Source organism: Sander vitreus, chromosome 10 (assembly GCF_031162955.1).
Source record: "Sander vitreus isolate 19-12246 chromosome 10, sanVit1, whole genome shotgun sequence".
Lineage (NCBI taxonomy): Eukaryota > Metazoa > Chordata > Actinopteri > Perciformes > Percidae > Sander > Sander vitreus.
The window spans coordinates 34,547,221-34,564,319 of record NC_135864.1 but is presented as its reverse complement, the minus strand read 5'-3'; the positions used below and the strand labels follow the sequence as shown (position 1 = coordinate 34,564,319).

At 39.3% G+C, this 17,099-nt stretch overlaps 1 protein-coding gene across 1 annotated transcript in view; it reads left to right on the top strand.

Annotated features, from left to right (window-relative positions):
- gria1a (glutamate receptor, ionotropic, AMPA 1a) overlaps window positions 1-15,760 on the top strand; it is a 72,433-nt gene extending 56,673 nt beyond the window's left edge. Inside the window, 7 exon segments of the mRNA XM_078261268.1 lie at window positions 1-238; window positions 3,904-4,018; window positions 9,643-9,777; window positions 11,772-11,825; window positions 11,827-11,863; window positions 11,866-11,933; window positions 11,935-15,760. The exon segment at window positions 1-238 is cut by the window's left edge and continues 10 nt beyond it. Of these exon segments, the coding sequence (XP_078117394.1) occupies window positions 1-238; window positions 3,904-4,018; window positions 9,643-9,777; window positions 11,772-11,825; window positions 11,827-11,863; window positions 11,866-11,933; window positions 11,935-12,087 (800 nt within the window). The 3' untranslated portion in view covers window positions 12,088-15,760.
- Window positions 15,761-17,099: the final 1,339 nt, after the last annotated feature.

The window sequence follows — 17,099 nt, the reverse complement described above, 5'->3', positions numbered from 1 at the left end:
TCGCCGTGTTTGAGAAGATGTGGTCCTACATGAAGGCGGCCGACCCGTCCGTGTTTGTCAAGACCACAGACGAGGGCGTAATGAGAGTCAGGAAGTCCAAGGGCAAGTATGCCTACCTGTTGGAGTCCACAATGAACGAGTACATAGAGCAGAGGAAACCGTGCGACACTATGAAGGTGGGAGGAAACCTGGACTCTAAAGGTTATGGCATCGCCACACCCAAGGGCTCCGCTCTCAGGTAAACCCCTGCCACTGCAGCGTGGCTGGATATAAGCCTCCGAGTGCTTTTATTGGAGCTTGTGCATGAGCGTCATCTGTCACATGTTGATTTGTCCATCGAGCTCATTCATCTGTGCATCTTTTTATCATAGCACGACATGTCAGTATTCTGTTCTACTTTGAATGCATATTAACCAGACATAGAGACAAAAAGGCATGACATTCATTTTACACTTCATTAAACTTCATTGAACTTTTTCCTTCTTTCGCACACTGTCAGAAAGACATTTACAACTTCATCATGCCCATTATCACCGCTGAAGTCACTTTTTTTTTGCTCCTGCACATGTATGTGTGCAGCTAGCCTATTCACAGCTGACTTGTGAGCACTAGCAGAAGTGTAAAGTTGGACTATGAGATTTATCGTCCTCTTTAAGCAACATGTGTTTTCCTGCTGCCCTCTAATTATATTCTAAACCTTCTTCTTGAGCATTTGTGGTAGATGGTTTCACGTCTGCTTTGAAACTGAAGCCCCCTCCCTTAAACACACACAGAAACACTCATACCAAATGTAAATGCACCTCCTACAAACCAGCAGGGCCCTTGAAAGCAGGATTACAGCTTAAAGGACCACATCCCATATGGCTATTTTTCCACTTACGCCGAGGCTCACATCTTGAATGTGAAGTCAGCAGAGTTGAATTTATATTTGCCACAGTCAATGTGATAATTAATGTAATGAACGATAATTCATACCGAAAGTAGTTTTCTGCCATCAATGTCCAAGAGCAGCAGCTGTCTTTTCATATTACATTAACACCCTTAACCAACTTCCCATCTAATATTTCTTGCAACTACAGAGAGAGAGTACAGGAGCTGGTGGCATCTGAAGCTTTTCATCTATCTCTAATATGACTCATTTATTTTAATGAAAGGAGCCATATGGGGACATTTTATTCAAACTCACTGAGGATTCATTCGGGGTTCCACCTTGGTTGACAGCCAAAGGTCAAGACACGCTGACTAGAAATGTTGCCTATGTCTTACTCGGGGGCTCTATTTAAATTTCTCACAAATTACATTTTATACAGCAAGTAAGTGCTGTATCAGTGACAAGACAACTGGCAAAGTAATCTGCTCCCAAGTAATATATTCAGATTGGTCCAAACCTACAACTTAGCAATGGAATGCATTGTTGAACTGCTGAGGATGGCCCCATTATCTCTCTCTCTCTCTCTCTCTCTCTCTGTCTCTCTCTCTCTCTCTCTCTCTCTCTCTCTCTCTCTCTCTCTCTCTCTCTTTGTGTTATGCCTTTTTTACTCTCTGGCCATTTACAGATGTCTGATACTGAGTTTCATCAACAGATAACAAACTTTCATGACTGGAAGTGTTGTATTAAAGAAAGGACATTTAGAATAACACATATGTTTATGGTTGAAGTAGAAAATGAAGAAAAATATTTGTGCTGCTCACCTGGGATCAGACATCAGTGAATGTCCACGGTATTCAAAGAGTTGGTTTCAATCGGACCTGCAATGCATTGTTAATGTATACATTTGCACAGAGTACTGAATATTAGGGATTCACTGACTCGATTATTTTTTAATTCTGATACTCGGGGGTATCGGCTGATACCAAGTACAGATCTGATATCAGTGCTCGCTTTTTTATAATTTCTTAGTCTTGTTACCATATTCTTAACTGAGGACAAACACGCCATCGAGCTAATCTTTTCTAACACAAGTAACATGCCCAGTTCTTACTATAAGATTACTTTGATGTGTACAGATAAACCCCTTATAAATGACACAAATGTTACTCTGTTAAAACGCCAAAAAGTGCAGAAAATGTTCTTTAAGAAAACTATATCAAGTTCATTTTTTGGTTACGATAGCTGGCTGGAATTACACTGTCAACACAGTAAAAGCACATTAAAATGCATGTATTGTGCTTTACAAGTGGAGACAAACAGCAGCACCTTACAGGCTGTTCTCATGAACCGTCTGTACGTATAGCTATGAAAAGTAATTCACTGAAATTTGTATGTATACCACATCTTTATTTGTGTATGCAGCACAATGACTGCTGATGTATAAAAGCGTAAAGCGCATAGTAGGGAGGATATGTGTGTCATAACACACAGGGCTTTCATAAAACAGAGCACTGTAGCCAGCTCACAGTAACTTTTTCTTGGCTAAATTTAACTGTAAAGATCGCTAAACTTAACTGTGATGTGACTGGTCAGTGCTCTGTAATTTTGTAGGATATCATAAGAATTGCATACGTTTTCTTACGATATCATATGAACCCGTTCATGAGAATCTGTTGCACCTTGACACAATAAAATGTATTTAATGTGATACTTCTGTGATCTGATCTGCTTATGAAGGTCAGTATCAGGGCTGATACCAATATGACAGATCTGAGCATCCCTACTGGGTATATGAAAATATAAATAAATTCTAATACACGTATTGCACTGCAGGCCTAATTGAAAATAGCACTTTGAAAATCAAGATACTAAAATGACATAACTCCTCATTTTACAGGATATACTGACGGTCTGTCTTCAAACTACATGCTACGAAATGTTATTCTCCCTGCTTCATTTCTTACATGTATGATGTCCAGCCACCCCCATGCCTGCCTGACTGTTTACCCCATCCCACCTAACATACAGTACAGTAGCCTCCCTGACATCTGCTCACCTCGAACCAGCCGACCAAAACTAACCAATGACCTGCAGGTCTCCATGTCCACACACTTTTGACTTCTTTCTTTTTGTTTGCGCCTACTGGGCTGAGAAAGAATTCAGAGGTTTTACCAGCTCTGAGGATACCTTTGTTCACTACAGCTATGTTGTGCACTCAGGGTTGGAGATAAAGACTCTTCTGCATCTGCTAGTGAGAAAGGAGGAATATCACCAAAATAAGTAGTAGCTGACACTGATTTGAGGGAAAAGAGTCTGGCAAAACAAAAGCTGTAATCTTCACTATGCAAATTCTGATTGCAGATTGTGCCTTTCTGTGATTTGTGGATGTAGAGAGTCTTTGTCCGCGGCCAGTCAGCTGTAGGAAATACACACAGTCACCAGAGAGAGAGAGCAAGTCTGGGGGAGATGCTTTGGATGACCTGGTTCATATAGAGTCATGGTCAGGACTCTGTCTATAGTTGGTCACACAGTTTCCTTTCAGCCTGTTTAACAAATAGACTTCTTGTGGACAGTTAAAACATTGAACACTGTCTGCATTTGTCTTTGCTGATAGTTATCAGTTAATCAACAACAGGCTGCCATTCACTACAATGCTGTTATTGGTTGAATATTGATAGGTTAGTTACCATAGCAATCTGTATGCTGGTGCCACAGAAAGGAAATTACCATCTGTAGACAGACTTCTGCATCCAAGGCATCTCCATTTATAGGTTTGCTCTGCCTCTTTCTGAGGCCCCTGCTTGGTAAAACCTGACTCTACTACTGTATGGGCGCTCAGCATTTCAGCCCATTGCAGATACCCAACTAACATGTGCATCTAAAGCCAGCACTCCTGCTTCATATCAGTAGTTATATGCAGGAGTTCTAATATAAGTCAATGTTGTCATAATCACCACCACCATGCGACCAATCTCTTTATATCTGTCCCATTGAATCTCTCCTAATGGCTATCATTTTATATTATTTTCAAGAAACCCAGTAAACCTGGCAGTGTTAAAACTGAACGAGCAGGGCCTCTTGGACAAATTGAAAAACAAGTGGTGGTACGACAAGGGAGAGTGCGGCAGCGGGGGCGGGGACTCCAAGGTCAGAGCCAGTTTGATAAACCCTGCGGGTAACCCACCACCACTGGGAGTGGGGGGTTGTGGGGAGGGGGTAACCGGCAGGCCCACGCTGCACTGCCACTCTAGCAACACTTAACGTCTCTGTGGTGTAGCGAAGGGCAAAATGACGGGGGGGGGATTATTTTGCCTGCGGTGGCTGAATTTGAGAACCACAGAGGGGGGAATTTTGTACTATCCCCCTTGCTTAAACAAAAGGAACATCAATGATTTAAAATTGATCGGTGTAGTAATTAAATGAATTGAAACCAGCTGCATCCCTGGTGCTCAATTATATTTTAAGAGCCCATGCATTTCATTTTGTTAGGCTTTGGGATTTGTTCAGTTTTAGTTAACTTTGGCCAATTACACCTTTACTTTTAACAAATACAACTGAGACATCCGTGTTGCAGAAGTGAGGGTAAGCAGTGTGCCGGTTACCCAAAGTGATATAGTAATACACATCTACTGCCTTAGGGAGCAAGCCAACCAAGCTAGATGGAGTATTAATGCATATCACTTTGACTCATGTTTCTAATGATGTTTATGCTGTATGTATGTATATATATATATATATATATATATATATATATATACATATATACTATATATATATATAGTGTGTGTGTGTGTGTGTGTGTGTGTGAGAGTGTGTGTGTGTGTGTGTGTGTGTGTGTGTGTGTGAACAAGCAAGTTCAAGCATTAACGTGTCTATGTATTTGCTGTTCTGTGTCTTTGAATTAATAACATAAAATAGCATGGTATAATATGTTATTTATGTTATTTCCTTATGGTTGGAAGAATCCCAGTAAACCTAGCGGTGTTGAAACTCAATGAGCAAGCCATCTTAGACAAACTGAAAAACAAATGGTGGTACGATAAAGGGGAGTGTGGCAGCAAGGACTCCGGAAGAAAGGTTAGTCTCCAACCCAAAACCTGTCACCTCACAGCACCTCCCAGCACAATCCTGCCCTGATCCTAGACCAGCTCCTAAGTACAGCCCTCAGCCTCTATTACACTCCGCAATACTCCCTATGTGGTTCTAGAAGTGCTACTGTAATGGCCGGAAAATAAGACAAACTCCCATATTGCAACATGTTTTAGGATAGAAGACTTTTAAATGATGAGAAACACTGAATGTAACAATGTAGGCAATACACTGTGTTTAATATTAAATTTAATTATAGCTGTAAGACGTTTATTTTCTTTGCCTAAGTTATATATGAAAAATACAGTGAAATACAGTGTGGACTGAATTGATTAATTCATTGAAAATAATGGAGAATTAAAGCATCAATCTACAAAAACAAATAATTTTATTAAATCACTTGGCTTCAGCTTTAATCAATACAATTATTGTTTAAATTACAGTTGTCAAATTGAATCAACTGCTACTATCATCAACAATTTCTACTGCTGCTGCTCAGCAACTCCTACTGCTGACAATGAATGGTGAGCATGTTTAATGCCATCATCAGTAAGCACATTTTTTCTGTGAAGGAAATTGTTAAATTATGTTTTAAATGTTCACTGTCTTTCTAGGCTAGCCATGACTGTCCAATCAATTCCTGCTGTAACATTAACATGAGACAGCAAACGTAGGTTAAAGAGAGCCTATAACTTTTGCTGAACAGCAGCCATTGTGGCCAGTGCCAATTCAAATGCCTTTTTAAATGAAAGAGCATAGTGTCACAGTAGTAGAAATAGAGCAGGGTCATAAAGCAAAAGTGACTCAGTAATAACAGTTACGCAGCAATATCTATCTGGGATTAGCTAACATTAGCCATCGAAAGCTAAAAACATTGTCTTATATTTGGGCCAGTACTCTGGTGGTACTCTTGTGTCTATTTTGTTTCCTCTGAGTTTGTATTGTCAGAGATTTAATGTTCATTACTAGTGTGTAGAAATATAGTGTGTGGTGGATTAGTTAGGATTTGTTACAGTGGTTTGTTATATATATATATATATATATATATATATATATATATATATATATATATATATATATATAGTGACTACAGTTACCATCTTAGTGGAATAAATCCTCTTAAAATAGATTTTCAAACACACAGACACACACACACACACACACACAGATTGAGTTTGATGATAACCTTGAGATTGTACTGTAGATTGAATATGAATCACTCCGAAAGCAATTTGCAACTCTTCCCAAGGAGAAATAATAAGAAAAAGGAAAGACAGAAGGACGTGAGGGAGACAGATGATGACATTAGGCCATTGGACTTAACTGAACCCTTCAAACATGTTGAGCCGTAACCATTGCATCCTGGCCCTTATGATAATCCTGCCCCCAACTCTCACTGTACAGAGTGCATGTTCGGATGCAAACCCTATCAATCTCCCACCTCAATCTGCTAGATCGACCCACACCAACCCACACCAAAAGTCTGCCACCATGTTCATATGCAACCGCAGTTTATGTTATTTCCCCCTGACAGAAAAAGTTTTGCTCTTTAGCGCAGGTACCTGAATGTGTTTGTCAGCTGGCCTTCTGATCCTGTCACTACAGTAGAAGTGCCAAGAATTGTCTTCTTCCTTTCCCTTGCTTATATTTTAAACCTTTAGTGCAGGAGTGTCAAATCATGTGTCTAACAAATTAGAAAGAAACTGTGAATATTTTAACATATATATATATATAATATCTTAACTGACAGTCTTAGCAAGGAGTTCCATTTAAAGAGAGATTTAGTTTAGTTTTACACTGTCATTGGTCAGTCAGGAAGATCTTCGCAGTACATTCACATAAATATTCATGTGTTTGGGAACATAACTTCACTTCAAATTAATAAATAATTTGAAAGTTTGGGAAATGTGCTTATTTGCTTTCTTGCAGAAAGTTTGACACAGAAGATTGACACCACTCCCATATCTGTATGCTAACTAGTAAGTGCCAGCAGCTACAGTTAGCTTAGCTTAGCATAAAGGCTTAAAACCGGAAAACTGCTAGCATGGCTCTTTCCCAAGGTAACACATTCTGCTGACAGCACCTCTAAAGCTCACTAATTAACATGTTACACCTCATTTATTCATTAAAAAACCAAAGTGTAAACTAACTGTTAGCTGTTTACCTGTTTCCCGTCTTTATGCTAGCCTAGGCTAACTGGCTGCTGGCTTTAGCTTCATATATGCACAGGGATGACAGGGTGCTGTCACTCTTCTCATTTAGCTCTCAGCAAGAAGCAAATAAGATATTCTTTAAATATTTGAGTGGGACTCACAACCTGAATATATGATGCTTTTTTTATTTGCAGCCATTTTCTCATCTGCTTGAAAAACACCCAAGCTCTCAAAAACAACTCCAACTCACTACTTTTAAACTGTTATTAGCGGTGTGAAGGAAAAAAAACAAAAAAACTTCATTAGTAGCAAACTGCTCTCTTTCCTTCATAGCACATGGTTTGAAAAATGTATTTACATTAGGCTACATAATGCTACTAAATGACAGGGTGTATGAAGATAATAGTTAATTCTAGACTAATTGTATTCAAATGAAAATTTGCCCTTGGGTTTAAGAACTTATTAATAATGTATTTAAGTGAATAGACTAAATAAAAGCCTAAATGCAGAGCTAAAGTGGGAACATAATAAAGTGGAAACCATCCTAACAGAACTATAGCTTTCCAGGTGGCATTCATCTTCTCAAGTGACACAAAGGTATTCCCCAAACAGATTTACATGAAATATTATCCTCGTTAGAGCCCACTGTTCAATGAGAGCCCTTTAGGTTGACTGATTTAAGTCTTAATGATTTCATTTCATTACAGACTATAAATAGGCATAAATGTTAGTAGGTGACACTGTGTTAGAGAATAATGACCTATAATATGGAGCAATGTCAAACTAAAGACTGTTTGTGCTGTTGCTGCATAAATGCATGTGTTGTTGGGTGTTTACGCAATTAACCTGTACCTTTCCCCTTACAAAATGTCAATGTGTATGAATATTTTGACTTTAAGTTAATTAGGCATTGTTTAAAATGTTAAGAATGGTATAAATAAGTCACACAAAATCTAGATCAGTATCTATTTTCATTATCTTGGGCCTGTCTCACAAAGCCAGTAGAATACAGTCAGGCTCTTAAATAGGTCTCGATAATATAGCTGACATTTTTATATGCTAAGTAGCCTGGAACAGGGAAATAAATAGATTTGACTTTTTCTCTTATAAAGAAAAGAAAATACAGGATGAATAAATATAAGAAAAAAACAGAATATTAAAATGTTTCATTAATGTTGCTTATGTCGATGTGAAGACGAGCACTGCAGGAGCCTATGACTGAAATGTAGCTTGAATAAATCACATTTTCAGCGTGCAGACATTTTCTTTTTTTAAATTAAAAAGGCTGATCGCTGCTTGTTATGAGGAAGCAGTCAGAATACTTTTTAGAGTAGTATTTATATTACAGTTCCATCACGAAGTCGCTCATATTCTCTGTTCCTTCATTTAACCATTTAAAGTCACTGAAAGAATTTCATCAATATCTTTTTCAACTACCACTGTACTTACTGTTCTGTTAGAATCCCTGTTTTTATAGCCAGATAGGCTATACATCATAAATATATTTCTGATATAACAAATGAACAATAAAACTCATTATAGCAGTTTGTATAGAGTTCTGTAGGGATGTTATAGGCTTTAGCTAATTTTGTAAAACTGAAAAGCCAGAGTTGGAGCTAAAGTTATCCAGCTAACATATTTAATTCAACTTTGTGAGACAGGCCTCCAAAATGTTCTTTATTGGTAATATTTTGTTTTTGTGTGGAGTTATGTGTGTGTCTTTTACTATACTTATTGTAATTGACTGTGTGTGTGTGTGTGTGTGTGTGTGTGTGTGTGTGTGTGTGTACTCTTAAGAGTGTATGGGTTTAAGTGTGTATATGCATATGTGTCACTTTGCTGTAACGCATTAGAGTCCTTGTACTTGTGATTCCTGTTTGTGAAACTAATGTTTGTCCACGTGTGTGAATCAGTGACTACGTATCCATGCACATTATAATCCATTTTTTGCCCTTATTCCGAAAAAGACAATATTATGACTAAGTTGTTTACATGGCAAATGAAAATGAATATTCCACTAATATTTTATAATGTTTTAAAAAAGGTGTGTTTCTCTTTCCGACCAGAGATGCAGGCTGTTCTTTTGGGCATGCATCATTACTTGGCTGGTTGGTTTGTGTACAACAACCATAGCAACACATAGAGCTGACTGTAAGTCGTAAACAGGCAAGAGGCTGTAAACTGATTGAGACGCATATTCCAAATGTGCTGTATACATGTCTAAAAAATGCTTCTAAAACCCAAATAATACCGGCATGTCCAATATGTCTTAATCGGAAAATGCTATATTCAGAAAAAGGCCTTAGTCAGAATACCCAAACGGAATATGCTGTTTACATGACTTGTATGAAATTGAGAATATTGTCATATTTGGAATAATAGTGGAATTTTAGTGTGCATGTAAACGTACTCAGTGTGTCTGTCTTCAGTGTTTGGTCCTATGTTGTGTGTAAAGCTGTAGTGTCTGTTGTTTTGTCACTATCTCTGCTCACCACTCGGCTCTGCCCCCACTTCCCTCCCTCCGTCCAGGACAAGACGAGTGCTCTGAGCCTCAGCAATGTGGCGGGGGTCTTCTACATCCTGATTGGCGGCCTAGGCCTGGCCATGCTGGTGGCACTGGTGGAGTTCTGCTACAAGTCCCGGACTGAGTCGCAGCGAATGAAGGTGTCCACCGCGCGAGCCGCTGCCGCCTCAGCCGCTCAGGCCTTTCACTGCTCAGCCTTAGACAGTGGTGCTAGCGCCCCCTACACTGAGCTGCAGAGCTACGGCCTGTACGCCAACAACACTGTTAAGATATAAGGGCAGAGCACAGCCACGGGGTAGGAAACGCTGTGATTCAAACCATGATGATGATGATAATGATGATGATGATGATGATGATGACATCCGCCTCCTCACCCTCCCGCCCATCTAACCGTGATCACAGTAGGGCCTCTCACGGCTTCCACCGCAGTGCAAACGCTGTCCTGTACCTCTCTCTCCCTATGCCGCTACCTCCCTCAGTCTTTACGTCCCTGATCTCCTGCAGTGTTGTTGAATCACTTGATTTAAAAAATTGCCATTATGCCTGTTTCCTCATGATCTAAAATTGACATCTTAATCACAGAAGCTAAACAGTAACAAAACTAAAAAATGTTCCTGTGTTAGTATTGCAGGATTTTAAGCATATATTGTAGCATCTTTAAATTGGACCCTTTACAATGTATTATATTGACTATGTTGATATACTTTTGCCATTTATATCGGTTACTTTTAATGGTGTATAACATAAAATCTAAACTCTGTAGTTGAATACACATTACACGTTTTCATTTCAGCTTACAAAAACGTTCCTTACTATACGCATTACAATAATCTCGTAGCACACATTCACGAATGAAAAAAACATCACTTTGCAGCACAGGTATAAAGGCAATTTGAATCACAGTGGTACATCTATCTACCTCTGTCGCTCTGAGCAAACCTCTTCCCTGCTCCTTCTTCTCTTTTTGCTGACTTTGTCTCGCAAACGCAGGGCCCATTGTGGTGAACATCCTTTATATGTATACCATAAGGCAGGCCTAGTACATGTGTTCCATCACTGCTTTAACCTAGAACACTCTAACCCACACTGCTCAGAAATCTGAAAGAAGGACTTGTTGCTACTAATACTTCACTGGGAGATGTGAGGTTTCTTATTTGCCAGCAGCGATTGTAGCTGCTAGTCGCCTGCTTTGTGGACCTTTGATTCTTTCTTCCAACATCAAAGCCCCTCGCTGATATACTCTTCGTGTAAACAGCAACAACAAAAAAATCAAGGCAGGGCCAAGACAAGGAGTTATCTTCTACATGAATCTGTTATGTTTTAATCAGCCCACCAAGACACACCTGATCAGTATGCTGATGAGATTGGCGAGCAGCCTATTTCTTGCAGCAGTGCCTTTCTGCTGTTTGGCTCAACAGAAACTACAACCCCGTTCCAATTAGAGGCTGTTGTAATTCTCCAATCCCCACGCAGCACTCACCGGTTGCTCCAGATCTCACTCGCTTTGCCCAATTTAATCAGCTATAGAATTGGGGATGCAGGCAGACACAAAAGAGGCACAAACACACACACACACACACACACACACACACACACACACAAACACACGTATCACATATCATTAGGTGGGCTTTCAAACCCAGTGGCTTGTATTACGCTAGACTGGAGAATAGAGCTAATAGACCAATAAGTGAAGCCTCGGCTCCCTTCTTACCACCCCCACTTTGCTCTGCTCCTCCTGTTACAAATTAGGACATTGATGCACATCGGTCAGCACCACGGTTTACCACCCGCTAATAACACTCAGGCCCAGATCAAGAGGGTAAAATCTAGCACTGACTCCTAACAGCTCATTCTGCTCCTAAATTTCTTGGCGTGCCAGCACCAAATTCAAAAAGTGATATAAACAGCTGCTTGTGCACATATAGTCATGTGATAAAGATAGATAAATTGCATAACTTGTCTTAATTCTTCTATAGCTGAAAGACCTTTTGAAGTCTATAATTCTGTGTGCTGCTAGCTCTAACTGTTGCATAAGCTTTCTCAGTTCTGATTAGGATATAGTGCATTCATGTGTGTAAGACTCAAATCTGGCGTGTAGACTAACTGCAATCCCTTTGTTTGTTTTGGACAGCAATCCATCAACGACGCCATGCACTGCTCCACCCTGACCAGGATGAGTGGCAACGGGAGCGGCGGAGAAAACGGACGAATCCTCACCCACGACTTCCCCAAGACCGTTCAGACGCTGCCCTGTATGAGCCACACCACCAGCATGGGACTAGGTGCCTCCGGCATGTGATCATCACATGACTGTGCTGGCAGCGAGGAATAGGCAGGGTGGGGCAGAAGAAGAGTACAAGACTCTAATGGCCTCGATAAGCATGGCTGTCTGGTTTGGCCCATCTGTCCCCCTGGCTGTCAACACGCCCAACTTAAACAAGACTTAACCTACTGCCAAAATGAACCACTCCTTGCAAACTACAAACAGAGACTCACAACATTTTTTTTAAATAAGTGGATGTTTGAAAAAGAGATATGGAAAAAAAAGAAGGGAAATGTGCTGCAATAAAGAAGCCGTCAACAGGCGTGTTTTTGAATTTTTTACAGTGTTCATTTGTGTGGGAAAAAAAATAACTTTATTCTTCAGTGTGACGCCTGCGCTATGCCATTTCGATGGAGCTGTTGACGTTAGTCTGCGTGTGCAATATCTTCACCTCCACTGCTGATCGTGTACTACCTAGATGCTTTCTGATGGCTGATGGAACGTGTCTTTGCACAGAGAGGCACAGGAGAACAAACACTTGTGACTGCTACGATGATTTGATATTGTTTTGGGACATTCCTGCTCTCTTTCACTCTCACATGTACACGCCATTTTGGAAGGACAAAGTGCTGTGTGTAGCATAGCCACTTTTTATGAAATAGTATATGGTTTACACTGTTGTCATAGCGCAAAGAGCTTTGTCAAAATTAGTTTGATTTATGAAAGTTAACACTGTTTAAATCAGCAGTTGACCAGGCTACAACAAACATGTGTTGCTGCTAGACCTCATTTAACACATCATGCCTTGTCTTTGTGCCATAATTACATATGCCATACCATAATTCTCACAAATGCACACAGATACACTTGATGCTACTTTGTAATTTGTTTGACCGACAGAGAGTTTGACTATTGAGTGATCACAAAAACAGAGGGCAGATTTAGGAACGCTCACTTTGACCTGAGAAAGGTTATAGAATACACTGACACACTGACGTATTACTCCTGTGGCTATGTACAGTACTGAGTGACCTTACACTGTATTCTACTGTTGTGACATTCATAGCATATCCATTGTTTTACTAGTGAGACTATTTGCAGCACACGTTGAAGGACAAATATTGACAAATTCAGATATAATCTGGAGAAAATATTCCTCAAACTATTGTCAAAGCTGTTGCTGCATGCTTCACTCATGTACTTTCAGCTGTATTCAGTTTTAATGAAATGGGCAGCACTCTTAATTTATTGAAATCCCCTGCAGATCGTTCATGCACTATAAAAGGAAAGTTGGCCTCCTCTCGCTGTTGCTAGCTGGCGCAGGAAAAAGGCGGGATGGAATCACTTGATTCACAGTCAAGGTTACGGTGGTCACCGCACAGCTCGGCTGGAGAGCTCTCCCTTTCAGATCATGTCAATGAAACAGAAATCAGAGTGGCGGGCCCTGAACAGCAGAGGGCAGAGATGACAAAGGGCAGACTGCCTGGGTTTTTATCGTGTAGGCCTTAAAAGAAAACCAGAAACCATTTCAATACTCGTAACAAAACATGACTATTGGTGATGTGCTGTGCATTTCTTGGCCCATTTTATCGGTTTGTGGTGTATTTAATATTCCCATGAGTGACTGACCAACATTGACAACAACAGGAAACAAATATGGATCATGCCGTGATTTACAATGAAAGGACAGAAAAAGAATAAAGCTGGCGTGATTATATATATATTTTTCTTGTCAACAAATTCCATGAAAAGACATGACAGCATTGTGTTGGTTGCATTGAGGATTTAACAATATTTGACACAAAATGTGATGACAGCCATGGGATGGTTTGCCAATATTGTAGGCCACTGTCCATCAAATCTGATTAAACTGCACCCATGCAGTCTTAATTAAACTGATTAGCTTTTAAACTCCTAGTTAAAAACACTGAACACATTTTCTGGACGTAAACTTAGACATGTGCATTTTGTAATATATATATGTAATGTGTTGAGGGGATTTAATACTTCCTGATCTCCTTACCCTGTTGGTGACACTCAGCCTAAGCCCCTTGATTCCTACAGAAGACGTACTTATTCAAAACAGCTCATAAATATATAGTTTCATTTTTTAATTATTTATTATACTAGGCACTGTGGTTTTTAGAAAATGTTACTCAAACAGGAGTAAATTGTGCATTGGTTGGAGACTATTTTCAGCAGCAGATTAATACTCATTTTGTGCGCTAGTGACTTTATATAGCAGCCCGACGGTGTTGGATTTACTCCATATAAACTACAGTGCCCATGAGGTAATGAAGGTAAATGTGAGCCAGTGCAGCACTGGGGCTCATTGATACGTTTTAATAGTCAATAATAGCAAAGGATTATGTTACAGTATATCAGGCTTTGACAGGCAATACTTGTTTTGTAAGATCAATTCATTGTTGTTTTTTGGTGGGAAATGTCACCAGCCTTATCCTTTAAACTCAACAGTCTTACAGTTGAAAACTGTCAAAGCAGGAAAGAAACCACTTACAGTTTTTCACAATGCATCACAGCCACAGGCTGTGTAGAAGACACATTCTAACACGAGCATCTTCTCCTCTTACTTTTAACTTTCCCTCTCTCCACCACTGCAGAATACAACCATTTCCACTACCTGGATGATCAGAAATAATGTAGAATATAGGAAATCATTAGCAAATAAAGGATGCAGGATGAGGGGAAAATAACATAATTGCAGCAAATGATCACGACATAAGTCCTGAAATGCACTGAACATCGTCATCATCATACATGGTCATTAGTCTGACTATGTCCAAAGGTGTGATTTTACTTGAAGGTTAACTGGAAGGTTGTTGCTTGAATTGGGATTTTCACATCTGCAGGATGCCAGAGGTCAGCTTTAGATCTCGTACCGCCCACTCTAGCTCACCTCTGGTTTCACAGCAGAGGCCAAGCGCCTGTACAAAGGCAGCACCCATCGCCTGCTTCCACTGCTGGTCGTGTATTATTTTTCTTCTCCTCTGAGTTCCTGCTTTAAAAAATCTAATGTATGGCTTCTCTCTATCTCTACAAGCAAGACAAATGGACAGTCAGAGTTTACTGAAATCATACATATCTCCACCTATTATGTATATAAAAGGCTTTTCTCGTCCCCCAGTGAAAGTTTGTTCTCCTCCCAAACATTAGTTACCTACCGCGTGAGTACTTTTCCTTTCTTCTCTCATTTATGCGTCTTCTTTTGCTGATGTTGTATTAATTAGAATGCGCACAGCACTCTTCAGTGGAGGCTTTACCTTCAGAGAGATGTTTTATATGCCATAACAGATTTGTAGAAAAAAAAAATCTAAAAAGACACTCAATGTTTGTATTATAAAGAAGATATGGGGTGCTGGGAAAGTGTTATACACTTTGAAGAGTATAAAAAATAAAACACATGAACACACACACACTGATGTTGAATAATCTGTAGATGCTAATGTTGTTTGAAGGCAGTTTTGAATTGATTTCATTTTATGTTGTTGCAATTTCAAAAAGGAATTCCTGTTGGTGTTTTTTAAGTGTTTGAAATTGAACACCATTTGAATATTTCTTTGTCTTTTTCCTTTTTTACAGTATTTTACTACTGGAATCTAATCACCAGAGTTTGTTCACCAGAAACATCATTATTGTTGTTTTTCCAAATGAGAACAAGGGTGTTACTGAGTTTTAAAATAAAAACGATGGTCAATAAATGGGTTCGCAGTTTAAAAAAAAAAAAAAGAATACAACTATTAGGAATCAGATTTTTGAGAAATAAACTTTTTTTCTAACCAAAGTGTCCTGGATGGAAGTCATCATGCTTTTGTAACTGAATAAAGGAATAAACTATGTATAGTTGTTCCGTTTTATTTCCTTGAGAGATATCTCACTCCATGCCGCGGGCGAAAGGGATATGACTTTAGATATTAGAAGCAAGAAGAAAGCGCTGCCTTAGTCAGAGAGGAGTGCAGTGATCCAAAAAACAATCTGTGTCTTGCGTGAACAAGCTGCAAGCTGTTCCATGAGCTGCAAGACAATTAAAAAGAACCAACTTGTGTCGACTTAATGGTCCTCATCGGGGGTCATACAGATTAGGGAGAACAGACAACATTTAATTGAGGAGCAAAGTAATTTGCTTTGCACCAGTATGTATACACCATTTTCATGTATAAAAGCATTAAGCAAGCAGTAATAGACCTGTATAGTCACTATGACAAGAAGAAGAAAACAGAGAGGTACATTCAAAAGATTATTTCAGATCATGTTTCTGCCTTTTTTTCTTTATCTGATAGCACGAAGACATGAATATAACAAATGTGTGGAGAGAGAGAGAGAAGGTAATGACATGCAACAAAGGATCTCGCCGTGCTAAAGTTGAGGGTGTTGCTGTTTGTGTCTGCGACCAAGAGGCCACCACATTGTGTTTTTAAGGCATTATGTTTCAGTTTTATGAATTTATTATTATGTTTCAGGGTTTTCCATCCGTCCCATTCTTGTGAACAGGATCAAAATTGATTAGATTTTGGTGGTCAAAAAGCATTTTTGGTCAAGAGATAATTCGCTAATTACATTTCACAAAAATGTCACATAGGATAAAATGATGACATTTTATATCCAAAAGGTCAAAGGTGAACTTCACTGTAACATAATCATCAAAAACACCATTGGTTGTAGCTGTATGCGGTAGTGGGCCAATCACACGTTGCTTTATTTGAAGAACGCTTGCAGCGATTGGCTGCGAGCAAAACCACACAAATAGTCTTTTTTCCTGGCTCTAGATATACAAAGGATCAAATGCAGTTTTGATAGTACTTAGTACTGGGTTATTTTGGTCGATACCTTAAAGGTATCGAGAACCCAGCCCTAAATGTAACATATCTTCACCATCTTTGACATAAATATCTGTGTCATGCCTTTACATTAGTACTCGGCTGTGACTCATTTGATTCAAGATTCAAGATTTAATTTGCTATTTGTGCATACACCAAACAGGAATTCTTGTGCAGGCTCTCTGAGTCAAGTGGGAAGAGTTAAGAGCAAAGAAAAGCACATCGACTAAAACAGCAGGGAGTGTTAATACGCTCAGAGCCTACAGATGGATGCTTTTTGTTTGTTTTTTCCAAATTTGTACTACTACATATTCAGTGTACCTTTATGCACATTTATAACATAGATGACGACAAGTCAAAG